Here is a 13,202-nt window from a genome sequence, read left to right on the forward strand (position 1 = left end):
TGTCAGAGCCAGGGCCCATGTCTAGCTTCTCCCTGATTGCCTGCAGTGGGACCAGCACTGAGTCATGCCTGCCACAGTGACAGCCACGGGGAGGTGCTACACAGTCATGATGGGTGAATGAGGTGTGGTATGGATGGACCCAGTGAAGAAGGAGCCTGCCCTGTCCAGTTTTGGTGAACAGTGGCCTGCGAGCTGATTCCACAGGAGGAACACTGCAGGCCCGTGGGTATGTGCAGATGAGCAACCCGAGCAGCCAATTGTGTCCACCCTCCCAGCAGTTAGGAGCCCACTTTTATGGCTGGGGGCCAGAGCAGTTTAAGATGTGTATGTGGGCCTTGGACCAGAGGATCCCTTGGATAACATGTTGGCCAGTTCATGGTCAGTGCAACCTTCATACACACTCAGACATGTGTGGGTGCCAGGTCAGAGGAGCTTTGGGTGAAGAGGGGTTCACTTCAGGAAAATCCAGGTCTGGCGCAGTGCTCTTGCTCCCATAAGAACAGATGGTCCAGTCCCACAAAGACAATTACACTTGTGTTTTCTCGTGTGGAAGATGGGGGAAGCAAACAAACAAATCCCATAAAACAAGGTCATGAAAGTAAAAGAGGGGCTGAGGACCGGGGTGGTGAAAGGTGAAGGGAGAAGAGGAAGGTGAGGCAGGGTGAGGAAGAGAAGCCGGGCAAACATGACCCAGGTGCATTGTACGCGTGCTCGGGAATTACCACGGGGAAACCCCTCACTTTGTGCAGTTAACACTGCCAGGAGCAATAAGACAACAATGCAGATTCTAGGTCACGTCTTAGGAAAGGGAACGAAGAGTCCACGGCTGGAGCTCTGCAGTGTGTATGCGTAAGCACACAGTGAGTTCAGTCTTTTTCCTTGGAGAACTTCATCCCGGTAGCTTTGCCTCTTCACGTAACGAAATCTCTCGGTGTGGGAGAAACCTATTTTGCCCTCAGAATAGAGATGTGCATCGTAAACGTCCCTCAGCCTACACCGCAGGCACCGTGAATGTCATGTTGCTGTGGGGGGGTGAAGTTTCAGTTTTGGGAACAGATATTTCATGCCTGGTTAATAACGGAAAAGGTAGCTTGCCTCGGGCAGTTTTCTTGAAAACGCTCATGGCTCTGCATGCAAAAGATCTTGGTCCTATAAAGCGAACACACTCATCCTCGAAGAACAAAAACACAAGCCGACATGGGGTAGACCGTGATGTCTGTCCTAGTCCAGGAAGGCAACATGTCAGAGGTCAGGCAGGCCTCCATTCACGTGCTGGCGTGAACCGCCTGCAAGGTGTGTTGAACCCCCCTGCCGCGCCCCTTTATGCCCACTAATGGAGCTACAATGAGCAATTTAACTGGCGGATTCCGACAGATTGGCCAAGTTGCCCTCAAAGGGAAGCTGTCTTCTGCAGGACTGTTTATGGAGGACACCAGCATCCTGGCAGCATGTGTCCAAGGGAATGGTAAAAGCAGGGCCTCTTCCTTTGCACACGTCTGTGTGGACTGTCCAGGGCCCCGTATGTTCCAGTGAGACTTTAAAACTGCTCTGACGTGCAGGCTTCCCCTCCTCCGCTCAGTCCTTGCTCAGCTGGTCTGCAGCTCTGTGTTCAGGGCTGAACGCTGTGCCCCCGAGTTCACACACTGAAGCCCTGAGTCCCTACAACCAGTATCAGAGGTGAGGCCCCTGGGAGACAACTAGGGCTCCAAGCGATCACGAGGGAGGGGGCCCTAGGGGGATTAGAAACCTGATAACAAGACATTGGTGTGTCCTCCTCCACCTGGTGAATACATCTGCAGATCAGAAGAGGACCTCACAGAAGCCAGCCCTGCTGCACACTGAGCTCAGACTGCCTGCTCCAGGAACCCGAGCAGATAAACTTTTGTCATCCATCTCTGGTCATCTGAGAAGGCGGCCAGAGCCAACACAGACCCCAGGGGAGGGAATGTCCCCAGGAGCATTTCAGAGGCGTGGAAAGCTTATTCAGGTGTGGATTCCTTTAAGAAAAGAAATATATGTGGCTTGTGTGTCAGAGTCTGATGACACAGCTGGAGTTTCAGATACTGGAAACAGCATCCGGCACTGACCAGCAGAGCAGTCCCCTGACCTGGAGAGTGGCTGAAGGTGTGGGGGCTTCGGGAAAGGACAGTGACCATGGACTGAACTGGCAGCCAGTGGCTGGTGTGTGCTGCTGTCAGCTGGCCAGTGGGAAGGAGCTGCTGTCTAATGAGTCCTGGGGTCTCTCTTGCAGCACCTCTCAAGGTTGGGTAATGATATAAGCAGGGACAAGTGGCTTTGAAGTCACCCGTGGATGTGGCAACATCAGGGACCCATACTGACTGCTTTTCGGACACCACACACATGCTGTGAACTAGATGGAAAAGAGAGCTGGTGAGTGAATGTCTTTGTCTTATGCAGGTGTGATGCCAAAACATCAATGCAAGATAAGCATTTTGAGACAGAAGTAAGAAAATTGGAATTAAGCTTTCATGAAATGGACTTGAAGTTTTCAGGCCACTGCACCTCACTCTAGGGATGGCTCTGTTACCCTGAGAGAAGATTAACTTGTGTGTTGAGATACGCACAGACTCAGCAAAATATGGGGGATTTTAGCACTTCACATCACACTTGTTCTGCAGAAGGTTGCTAAACAGATTTAATTTTGATTTTATTTAACAACTTAATTGGATGTGTGCATACACACAGAGAGACATTTTCTCAAGAACAAAATGCTTTACTTTCTTAGATCTCAGCCAAGTGCCGATCCATGGCACAGAGTCACGGCCTGGCTGCCTAACTGTCCTGTCTGAGGAGCAGGGTACCTGCTCAGGGGCAGTGCCCCCTTGGGTTCCTTGAGTCTCACCAGTTCCTGTCCCATGCATTAATCTGCATTCAGCTCTCAGGACCCAAGGTATCCAGTAGTCAGCCACCGCTGGAAGTGGTGACGGCCATGGTGACTGACTGTCCCCTGCTTTCCCCCTCACCCTTTTGGGGTCCAGAGATGAAGTGCACTGGGGACAGGTTTGAAGGACGTGCCACTCACTGCAAAGGGAGAATGCATTTACATCAAGCAAATTTGGAATCCATCCTGGATTCCATTTGCCCAAGGGGAGATGGGTGCTGCCTCTTCTGATCAGCAGGGAAGTGAATGCAGTGTCCATTTTCTCCCTAGGATCTTGAGCAAGGAGGGAGGAAGGACCCAGCTGAGTCTTTGGACTGCTCACCTTCAGTGCAGTCCTTGTCTGCTCCGAGGCCTGCCTCTTTTTCCTAGTGTCTGTGCTACTAGACAGTTTGGACATTGGGGACAAGCACCTGACAAGGGCAAACAAAACCAGGTGGTATTTCCTTCTCTCTGCCCAGTGTGTGCACTTCCATCTGAGCAACAGGTGGAGGCTGGCTGCAGAGGCAGGAAGAGGGTTCAGCCTGACTCAGCCTCACTCTTGGGGTGGAGCCTTGGGAAGGGAGAAGGGAATAAGGTAACACTGCAGGACCACAGTCACACAGCATGAGCAACACAGACCTGACAGGTGGTGTCCCCTCGCCTTTCCACATACAGTCACTAGTGACAGCAGTGAAGAAGACATTTAAGTGTTTGGGAGACTGGGGCTTCAGCAGTTCCTCTGTGAGGCCTAGGACAAAGGAAGAGCCAATGAGGCCAAGTCCAGTGACAGGCTAGGGACAGGTCAGGATAGTCAAGGGGTTGGTCTGGGGCCAGGGGGAGACAATGAACAATAGAGCTGGACGGGCAGCAATGCCAGGTAGCAATGCCTGTGAAGGACACAGAAAGGCATTGGTGTCCCTGCTGAAGGCCAGGGGACCTTCAAATACCTTTAATCCGGCTCTGACCCCTCCCCAAACTCCATCAAGAATTTTAGGGATCACTGCACTGCAATTTCCAAGCAAGAAATGATAGTCTTGGGGTGACTGGAGGAAGAAGGAGGCAGGGACAGAGGAAGTATAGATCTTAAGTGGGGACTGAATGCCTTGATGCCAGGCCACAGGCAGAGATGAGGGCTCAAGGTGACGGCCTGGGTGAGCGTCAGAAGATGGAAGTGTGGGGTAATGCACACAAGGTCACAGTCCATTCTGATAAACGCATCTTCATAGCTGCAAGTACACTTCTAGTGCCTTAATCAAACTTACCCGAACAGCAGATATATTGTTCACAAAAGGCTGGCTTTAGGTTGTACAAGTAGTGAAGTGTGTGGGAATGTATGTGAAATGCCTAAAACCAAACCTGTGAGAGTCATGTGAAAGCCCCGCATTTAAATTTCCTGAGAACTAGAATGCCACATAGACTTTGAGATTAATGTTTATGGTTGGTTGTGTCACTAAGTGTCCAGTTGGCACATGTTTTGCCAATGGAAATTGGCTATTCGTCGCAGTGGGTTAAGTCACAGTCCTGTCTTGAGGGTAAGCAAGTTTGTGAAACCCCTACACTTAGGTAGCGGAAACGCAGGAGCTGTGACCTTTGGAGGTGTAGGGTCATCATCCACTACCACAGATCAGTCATGAAAGCCTCGGTGTCCCAGAGGACACTGAGTTCTGGGAGGAGGGAGAGGCATGCAGAGCTGTTGTTCCTCACTTCCACGTCTGTCCTTCTGTGATGGTGAAGTGAGGGTCCTATTGTTTTCACAGGTGCATCTTTTGAGAAATGCTGGTGATGAAGTCACCATCACAGTGGACTATCTCAGGGAAGCGCCCTCATTTCTGAAGCTCCCGTTAGGTAAGTGGGAAGGGGGGAGACCCGAGATGGCATGAGAATTTTTGGGTGGTACTGGGGTTTTGAACTCAGCCTCATGCTTGCTAGGCAGGTGCTTTACCAAATGAGCCATATACACCACCAGTCCTTTTATGCTTTAGTTATTTTTCAGATGAGGTTTCATGATTTTTGTTCAGGCTGGTCTTGGACTGCTGTCTCCTACCCACACTTCCCATGTAGCTGATAGGACAGGTGCACCCCACCACATCTGGCTTATTGGTTGAGATGGAGCCTTTCTGACTTTTTTGCCTGTGCTGTCATCGAGCTGTAATCCTCCTCACCTCACCTCCCAAGTACTTTCTTACACCATGTGCCCATAGGGGTCAGAGCCCTGAATGCCCACGAGGCCAGCAGCTGGCATCTCTGAGGATGGGAGTGTGGTAGAACAGGGAGTCAGGCTCTGCGATGGGCTCCTGATGACATGGGTTGTGGAAAGTGCTGAATCCTCCGATGTTGAGTGTGGATGGACAAGAGGCTGGGTCCCAGGCAGGGAAGGGAAGGGCCCTGGCTGGTAACCCAGGTCACAGCCATCATCAGCCTCCCTGAAAGAGACCTGGCATTGAGGTATGTGCCTGTCCTGCACTTAGGAGTTCTGAAGTCCCAGCGCTGTCACATGTCTGATTGGTGAGCTATAGTCTGACACAAAGCCCCTTGCTTCCTTTTAGGGTCCCCAGGGCCGTCCAGCAGCCCCAGCAGCAGGGCCTCCTCACCTCTCTTTGACAGCGGTCTGCACCTAAATGGACACTGCAGCCACACGGTAAGCACGCATGTCCTGTGTCCTCACAACACAGTAAGCAGGTATATCCTGTGCCATTACAGGAGACATCCTGATCCCTGGAAGTCCAGTGTCCAGGAAGAGGCCATGACTATTCTGGAGAAAGTGCTTGAAGCAGACTTTAGAATCTCTCTGTTGACATTTATTCCTGTGTGCAATCCTTGTCACTGCCTGAAAAGATACTTAAAAGTTTTGACAGTTCATAATTGCCCAGTGAGCAGACATGGTTTCTAATTTTGAGGTAGAATCGGTGTCCTCTGGTTTCCATACAGCCTGGCCTGTGGGAAGTGCTGCAGGTCACTTTCAGCTTGCTCCTAAGATTACAGAGCACTAGGAAGCAGGAGTGCTATGTATTGGTTTATTCTCTAGTCTCCAGGGGATAGCAGAATTGAGCAAAAGAAGACTGGAGCTGCAGCTCACTGTGGACACTGGGCTGCAGCTCACTGTGGACACTGGGCTGCAGCTCACTGTGGACACTGGGCTGCAGCCTGGCCATCCTGCAGGGAGCCTGGCTCAGCCTCTTGCTGTGACACCTGTGTCCCTCAGGTGGATGCACTCTTTATGCACAGAGGCCTTAGTGCAAAGGAGGATTTCAGCATCTATAGTTTGAAAGAGTGCATTATCATAATTCATATCCAGTCACACTGAGTTCAGTAGAACTCAGGGGGAAAAGAGCCATGCTTGTTCAATGTAACTTTAAGTTACCTTTTCGGTCTAACCATTCTTGATAATTAAAATTGTATTTAGCATTTTGTGGGTTACGAAGCAACTTAGGGAAAATCCATCAGCAATTAGAGTCTGGACACACGTTTTGGTCTGTGTCTTCCCATCTCCCAGTCTCAGGGAGACTCAGTGACAAGCAGCATCCTGAATTTCATGTTTATCATTTCCTTGATTAAAAAATGGTTTTCAGCCATGCACAGTGGCCACCCATAGTCGTACCTACTCAAGAGACTGAGGCAGGAGACTCTCTTGAGCCCAGGAGTTTCAAGCCAGCCTGGGCAGCATAGTGAGACATTATCTCTTGAAAAAAAAAGTTTTATTTGTATGTTTACATGTCTCAAAATACATCATTTTCCTGTGAACCCTACAGAGCGTTCTCATAGTCTTCTGAGGCGTTTTGTGCTGAGATAACCCATTGTTTGAGTGCACTACAAGTTGTTTACCCATCGTCACTGTCAGCTGCCCTGGCTTTTACTTTACCTATGTTTCCTTCTCCAGTTTTCCAGTGGACCCAGGGTTGCCTGGAAAAGAAGTGTAAAGGAAGAGACTCTTGACTGAACACGCAGAGGCAGAATTTCTGGTTCTAGGCCACACCAGTGTTTGCTTTCATAATTAGGGGAAATCTTACTGTATAGTTCATATTCCTACAGTGCTGGGGTCCAGCTGAGGGTGAGGCAATGTTGGGAGAGGAAACAGTTGATAATTCTAGAGTGCCCAGAGTGGAATAACTGTATTAGCTAATTTTGTGTGTCAACTCAGCTAGTGCCTGAAGTCCACAGGTATTGTCAAATGTTACTCTGCGTGTCTCTGAACTATTTCTAAATGAGGTTGTTTATTTATTTACTTTTTGGTGCTGGGGATTGAGCCCAGGGCCTTTCACATGCTAAGCAGGCCCTCTACCCCTGATCCATATCCTCAGCGCAAGGTTAAGGTTCAAGTCAGTAGACTTTAAGCAAGGTGGGATTGCTGTTTTTATTTTGGGTTTTGTTTGCGATCACAGTTTTGGAGGTTTCAGTACATGGTTGGGGAGACCCATTGCTTTGGGGCCATGGCAACCAGGTAGCAAAGAGAGAGAGGAGAGCCAGGATCCCAATATCCCCTTCAAGGTCACAACACATGGCAGGAAAAGCTTCCAATTACGCCCACTCCTTTTTTTTGTGTTCTTTTTGTTTGTTTGTCTTTTGGTGATACTGGGGTTTGAATCCAGGGCTTCACACTTGCCAAGGGTACACTGTACCACTTGAGCCACTCCGCCAGCTTAGCCTTACTCCAACGGTTGCACCACGTCCCATAGTGCCAAGCTGAGGACCAGCCTCTAAGACATGGACCATCTGGGGACATTCCAGATCTAAACAATAGCAGATGGGCGAATAAAAAGCTCTCATTGTTAACATACTTCAGAAATTAAGTTAGGCTGCATAATAAAATGTCAAAGGCACCCACTTAGCTAGTAAAATGAAAAAGAGCAAATTGATAAACAAAAAAAGTTGTAGTTAAAGATGCATGAAGAATGTGCCTGAAAATAAGACAATGAAAGAGCCAAAGTCCAAAGGTAGACATAAATCCAAATACAGTAGTAATAAAATAAAAGCAAGTAGACCAAATTTTCTTGCTAAGAGGCATAGCTCTGTTAGATATAGCACTAACAAAACTAAGGAATTTGGCTTTTACTGTTTGAAAGAAAGATGCCAGAAAAATTTTAACAAAGAAGAGTGAAAGTAACGGGTTGTATAAAGAATATTTAAAATGCTCACCCACAATATCAGAAAGTACACTTCAAGGCAAAGTTCACTGTATAATTCAGGATATTGGTTTATACATTGTTAAGGTAGCATATGCAAGGGGAAAAGATGCCAGGAAAATGCTGAAATAAATAACAGAATCATCTTAAAATTTAAAGAGGTTATTTGGCAGAAGAAAGCAAATAGCTACCTTCCCTTCATACTGGAGGACTTAGACAGAAATGAAATCGTTACATGCAAAAAGGAGCTGTGTAAAAAGTAAAACACTGCCAGTAGCTCTTGGGGAACTTCAGTGACGTGTGGAGTGGGCATGGCTGTGCGCCAGCTGACCATTGAGTCAGAGAGGCAGAGGGAGTCGGGAACGTGGTGTCTGCACCAGGTTCTGTCCTGTGGCTTTTTGTCTCCGGGTGACTTGGACAGACTTCTCTGAGAGCAGGACAGTGTGTTTCTGGAGGGGGATCTGGCAGCCGGTGCCGGGATGGATCCTCCTGCCCTTGGTGGAGAATTCTACACCCAGGAGCTTACTAGAAGTGTTCCCCACACACTGTGCTGGAGGAAAGGTGGCTTCAGCCCGCCCTTCCAGAATAGGAAATGATCTGTGTCTGAGGATCCATTCATGGCAGGAGGTGTTTCAATGTTCTGAATGGACTTTTCCAACAAGTCTTAATGACTGGAAAACTCTTACATGATGTTAATTTTAAAACTGTAAATACCAGAGGAGCAAAATGAGTTATCAGTTATCAGTTATGAAGGAACACAAAAGTAAGCATAAAGCACCTTCCAGAGCCTGGCTGTTCTGGTGCTGTACTGCACATATCTGTGGTGTGAATAACGACAGTAGCTAGAGTCTTCACAGCAGTTCTTGTACAGCAGGGATCCTCCTAAAGGTTGTGCATTTTTTATTATTATGCTCATCTTTTTAATGGAGAGGAACCCGAGGCACAAGAAGTAAATTTGTTTACTAAGAAAACATGTTAGTACATGCCAGGGAACAGTTAGGAAATGTTAAAACTTGCCTCGGAGACGTGGCTCGCACATGCTGGTACAGACCAAGGAGACACGGCTAGCACGTGCTTGAGTCAGAATTTGAACCCTGCACACACAGTTAACACTCACATTTCCTTTGTTAAATATGTACGAGCCCTTCTCACCTAAAGACAATACTATGCTCCCATCATCTCCGTGAAACAAGTGTTCTACGAGTGAAACAAGCTGTTACAACCCCACGCAGATGGTAGCTACAGTGTCCATGGAAAAGAGAGACTGTGCATTAGGCCTTAAGAACATGTGTCTAGTGTACCCCTCGTGTGTTACAGCCTGACTCAAGGTTGACTGTGTGCCGGTGGATGTTCTGGTCATTGGGTGCTGTAAGTCGATGCCCACACCTAACCCCAGAACTGTGATCGGTGACCTTGTGGGTGTTGAGGTTCCAAGCCTCACAATTATGTATCCGTTTCTACTCATTTCTCAACCTAAGGCTTCTTGCGTTTATGATTTATGACAAGTTCATTGGTAAATTTGCCAATTTAATTTCAGAAAACTCAAAGCATCCTCCAGTGGTCAATCATGAGAGGCTCCTCCTCCCAAACTGGGATTGGGTTCTGTGTGATGATTGACACCAGGTGAGTTTGACCCTCCTTGTTGGGAAGACCCAAAGTGCTGAAGTCTGGAAGCTATTGGAAGGATGAGTTGTGTGGGCTCCCTTCAGTGTCTTTGAGTCCCAGGCACTGACGTATCTGATACTCTCACCTGTGTCCTGTAGGCTGAAGGGCGTGTGTCAGGATGAGTTGGTGTACACATAAGTGGCCCCTTTGCCACCTGTGCTCTCAGTTCTTGTCTGTCTGGGGGCTCTAGTGAGGCAGGTGAGATGAAGGGCGTTAGTGTGGAGGGACATGGTCACACGTTATTGGTCAGCCTGCTGCATGCTGAGACTGCGCTGGACACTGTATGTAGGGGACGGGGCACAACACCAAGTCCAGTTTTTTGGGGGGCTGTCCCAAGGGGCTGGTGTTAGAGGACAATGCCTGGGTGGTGAGCGGGGGAGTCAGCATCACCAGGTGAAGATGGAAAGGGCTCGCCACAGAGTGGGGCTGTCGGGGTAGAGAAGGGGAGAGGGGCAGAAAGAAAGGGCCCTGGGCGAGTGAAGAAAGTAATGAACTTGAAGTTTGTTCTTCAGTCTGTCACCTGATGTGTAGTATTCCACCACAATTACAGTGCTTTTCCAGATCTAAAGTTTAATAAAACTTACTCTGTCTAGATTTCTACTAAAATTGCATTTTAATAATAACACAGTATCCCAATTACACACATAGTGTTATAGGAGCCACAGCTAAAATTAGAATGACTGCATTGAAAATATGGAAGATAAATTAGTATTCTTACATCAACTGTAACTTTTTCAATACTTGTGTTTCTTCTGTCTCTTATACATTCATTTTTATATCAAAAGCATGAAATTACTTCAGCAAGACATGTATGTATAAAGAAGCCAGCATTCATTAGCTCTTTTAAAATGACCTTGGTGTTTCATTAAGAGTGAGGGAGAGAGAAGATGGTGAGTGTCCTGCAGGTGGCTTTGTGGAATATTGGCTTCAGGGCATTCCAAGACAATAAGGTGACCACCTCTATGGAACCTGGCTTCAGCTCTGGTGAGGATCTCAGTTCAAACCAGAGGAGAGAGGATACTGGTAAAATACAAACTCAACTTTCTTCATTTCAAGGATGCTTGATGCAATTTTCCTAAGAGCAAACACTGGCAGATAACTAAAACCATCCTCCAGTCATGCAATCACTCAAGCACATTTGAGGTCTGAGACCCATGGTGTTCAGAGCTGTCATATTGCTTAAATTCCTGTGATCATACTGACCCACAGGTCAGCCTACTTGGCTGCTCAGAAAATTGCAAAGGTTCTGAACTAAAGTCAAGCCTGTGATACCCCAGGTCAATTCACAGAAGCTGTTTAACCTAGCGCCTCACCATGTGAGCAGGTGAAATAATTTCGCTAATTTCTTGAGATATTTTGATGTTAAATGAATAGCTACATGGATGTTTTGTGTTAAAAGGATGGGCTCACACTCCATCCGTGGAGCAAGAGCCCACAGCTGAATTTGTTCTAGGAAATCCACGAGTGCTGATCCACAGAGAACTGATCTTTACAGGGCTCAGGTGTGCTGCCTAGCAGCTGCTGAATTCGGGGTGGGAGTTGGTCAGGTCCCAGTTGTCAGCAAGGCCAAGATGTGCAGACTGCCTGAGCTCAGAAATGTGCTGGTGACAGACACCAGGCTCTAGAACCCACTGCTGCCCACACATGCAGTCCAGACAAGTCACAGTGAGGAGCCAGTGACGCTGGCTCATGGCTGTGGTCTTGTGTTCCCTGCACAGTCAGCTCTGTATTTCCTTGGCAGTGGCTGAGGAGTGGTCACTCTGCTCTTGGCAGTGTGAGGCCATCTAGGCCTTCTGTATGCTTATGAAGGCTGTGCTGTGCTGAGGGACCTGCTGTGTCCACCTGCCACTTAGCCCGTGCTTTCACTCTTTTGCAATGGGACATTTTCCTGAGGGCCAAGAGACCCAGAGGAGGGCAGTGTTCACTGGTGTGTTTGTGCCACACCAGTGCTCATGTGGGGACATTGGCCAGGAAAAAGAGGTGGGTGACAACTGGCAGAGTTGTAATTGTCACCTACAAGGAGACAATAATGAGGCGAGTAATTACTTTTGTAAAAATTACCATTTCAATGTCGCTAAAGGAATCCGAGAGAAAATTACAGTGTAAGACAGAGCATGATGACGCATTCTTTCCCTGCAGTGAGGTGAAAACCACACAATGTCAAGGTGAGGGTGGTTCTTCAAAGTGAAAAGCAGGTAGGATCACGTTTGAGTCGTGTTTAAAAGGGACTTGTAACACCGCAGTCAAAATAACCCCTTCATCTGAAACATCATATTCTTACCTTAAATTATACAGTGACAGTGAAATCAATTATATAATTATAAATCTCCTCTCTCAAGAACAGTGCTGGAGAACTTTGTGCTACCCTTTCTGTCTGTCTGTCTGGTCCATCTTCCACACCCAAATCTCTGAATCCTTAAAAAATACCTATTCATAATTCTTATTTTAAGTGGTTCTGCTCCAAGAGCTTTAATATCCAAAGTTTTCAGGTCTGACTGAAGCAGGAACAGCTGCTGCCCTGTCCTGGGACCTCAGGACTGGCAGGGACCCCAGCATCCCAAGAAAAGAATGAGAAAGGGCAGGCCTGGCTCCATCACGCCATACCTTAGGGCCTCTGCTTGGGTGTGCTTGCTCACTTGTATCTTTACTTTTTGGACTTTGGAAGTAGATTCTCTGTCATGAAATGGATTGTGTGAGCACTCAACACCATTACCAAAGCTGCTGTGAACCAGCCTTGGGGCTGCAGAACCCTGTCCCTGGGTTAAAGGAGAGAAAGGAAAAAGACAGTGGTCGCGTTCATTGCATCTGGAGTGGGCTTCAGATGCCTCCTGTTATGGTTCGGGTATGAACTGCCCCTCAAAACTCAGCAGTTGAAAGCTCGGTCTCCACCCGATGCATTCAGTCCTTGGGAGATGACCAGCTCTTGAGGGCTCTGACCTAATCAGTGGATTGATCCACTGATGGATTCATAGTCTAATGGCAATATTGGAAGATTTTAGAAGGTAGGCTTGGTTGGAGGAGGAAGGTCACTGGGGATGTGCCCTGGAAGAGTTTATCTTGCTCCTGGCTCCTTCCACCTTCCCCTCTCTCTCTGTTTCCTGGCTACCGTGAGGCAAGTGTCTTTCTTCTCCCATGATCTTCAACCACTGGTGTCAGCCTTGTCTCAGGGCACAGTGGTGGAGCCAGCCAAATATGGACTGAAATCTCTGAAACTGTCAAAATAAATCTTCCCTCCTCTAAGTTGATTCTCAAGGTGTTTTGTGACAGCATCACTTAACTGATTGACACACTGCTGAGCTGTGGGGAGAAAGTCCTCAGCGTGTCTTAACCTCCTTGGTCCTCTGCGTGATGGCAGAGCACAGCAGACACTCATGGTAGATGGTGGAGAACGCTCTGTCCACAACCTGTTTCCAGGGAGACCCGGGTCAAGCATCTCCTAGCCTCCACTACATAACAAAGACACGTAAGCAGGACATGGACTACTATCCTTTAAGGCCTTGTACCTGCAGTTGGTCCTCTCTCTTTCTGAGAGAGGT

The 13,202-nt window shown here is 48.0% G+C and overlaps 1 protein-coding gene across 7 annotated transcripts in view; it reads left to right on the top strand.

Annotated features, from left to right (window-relative positions):
- Positions 1-13,202, top strand: part of Sntg2 (syntrophin gamma 2) — a 226,846-nt gene that overhangs the window by 111,843 nt on the left and 101,801 nt on the right. For all 7 annotated transcript variants that reach the window (XM_074049063.1, XM_074049064.1, XM_074049066.1 and 4 more), the window contains exons 7-8: positions 4,639-4,726; positions 5,428-5,519. In XM_074049063.1, the coding sequence (XP_073905164.1) occupies positions 4,639-4,726; positions 5,428-5,519 (180 nt within the window). The remainder of the gene's footprint in view (positions 1-4,638; positions 4,727-5,427; positions 5,520-13,202) is intronic.

This window comes from Castor canadensis, chromosome 12 (assembly GCF_047511655.1).
Source record: "Castor canadensis chromosome 12, mCasCan1.hap1v2, whole genome shotgun sequence".
Classification (NCBI taxonomy): domain Eukaryota; kingdom Metazoa; phylum Chordata; class Mammalia; order Rodentia; family Castoridae; genus Castor; species Castor canadensis.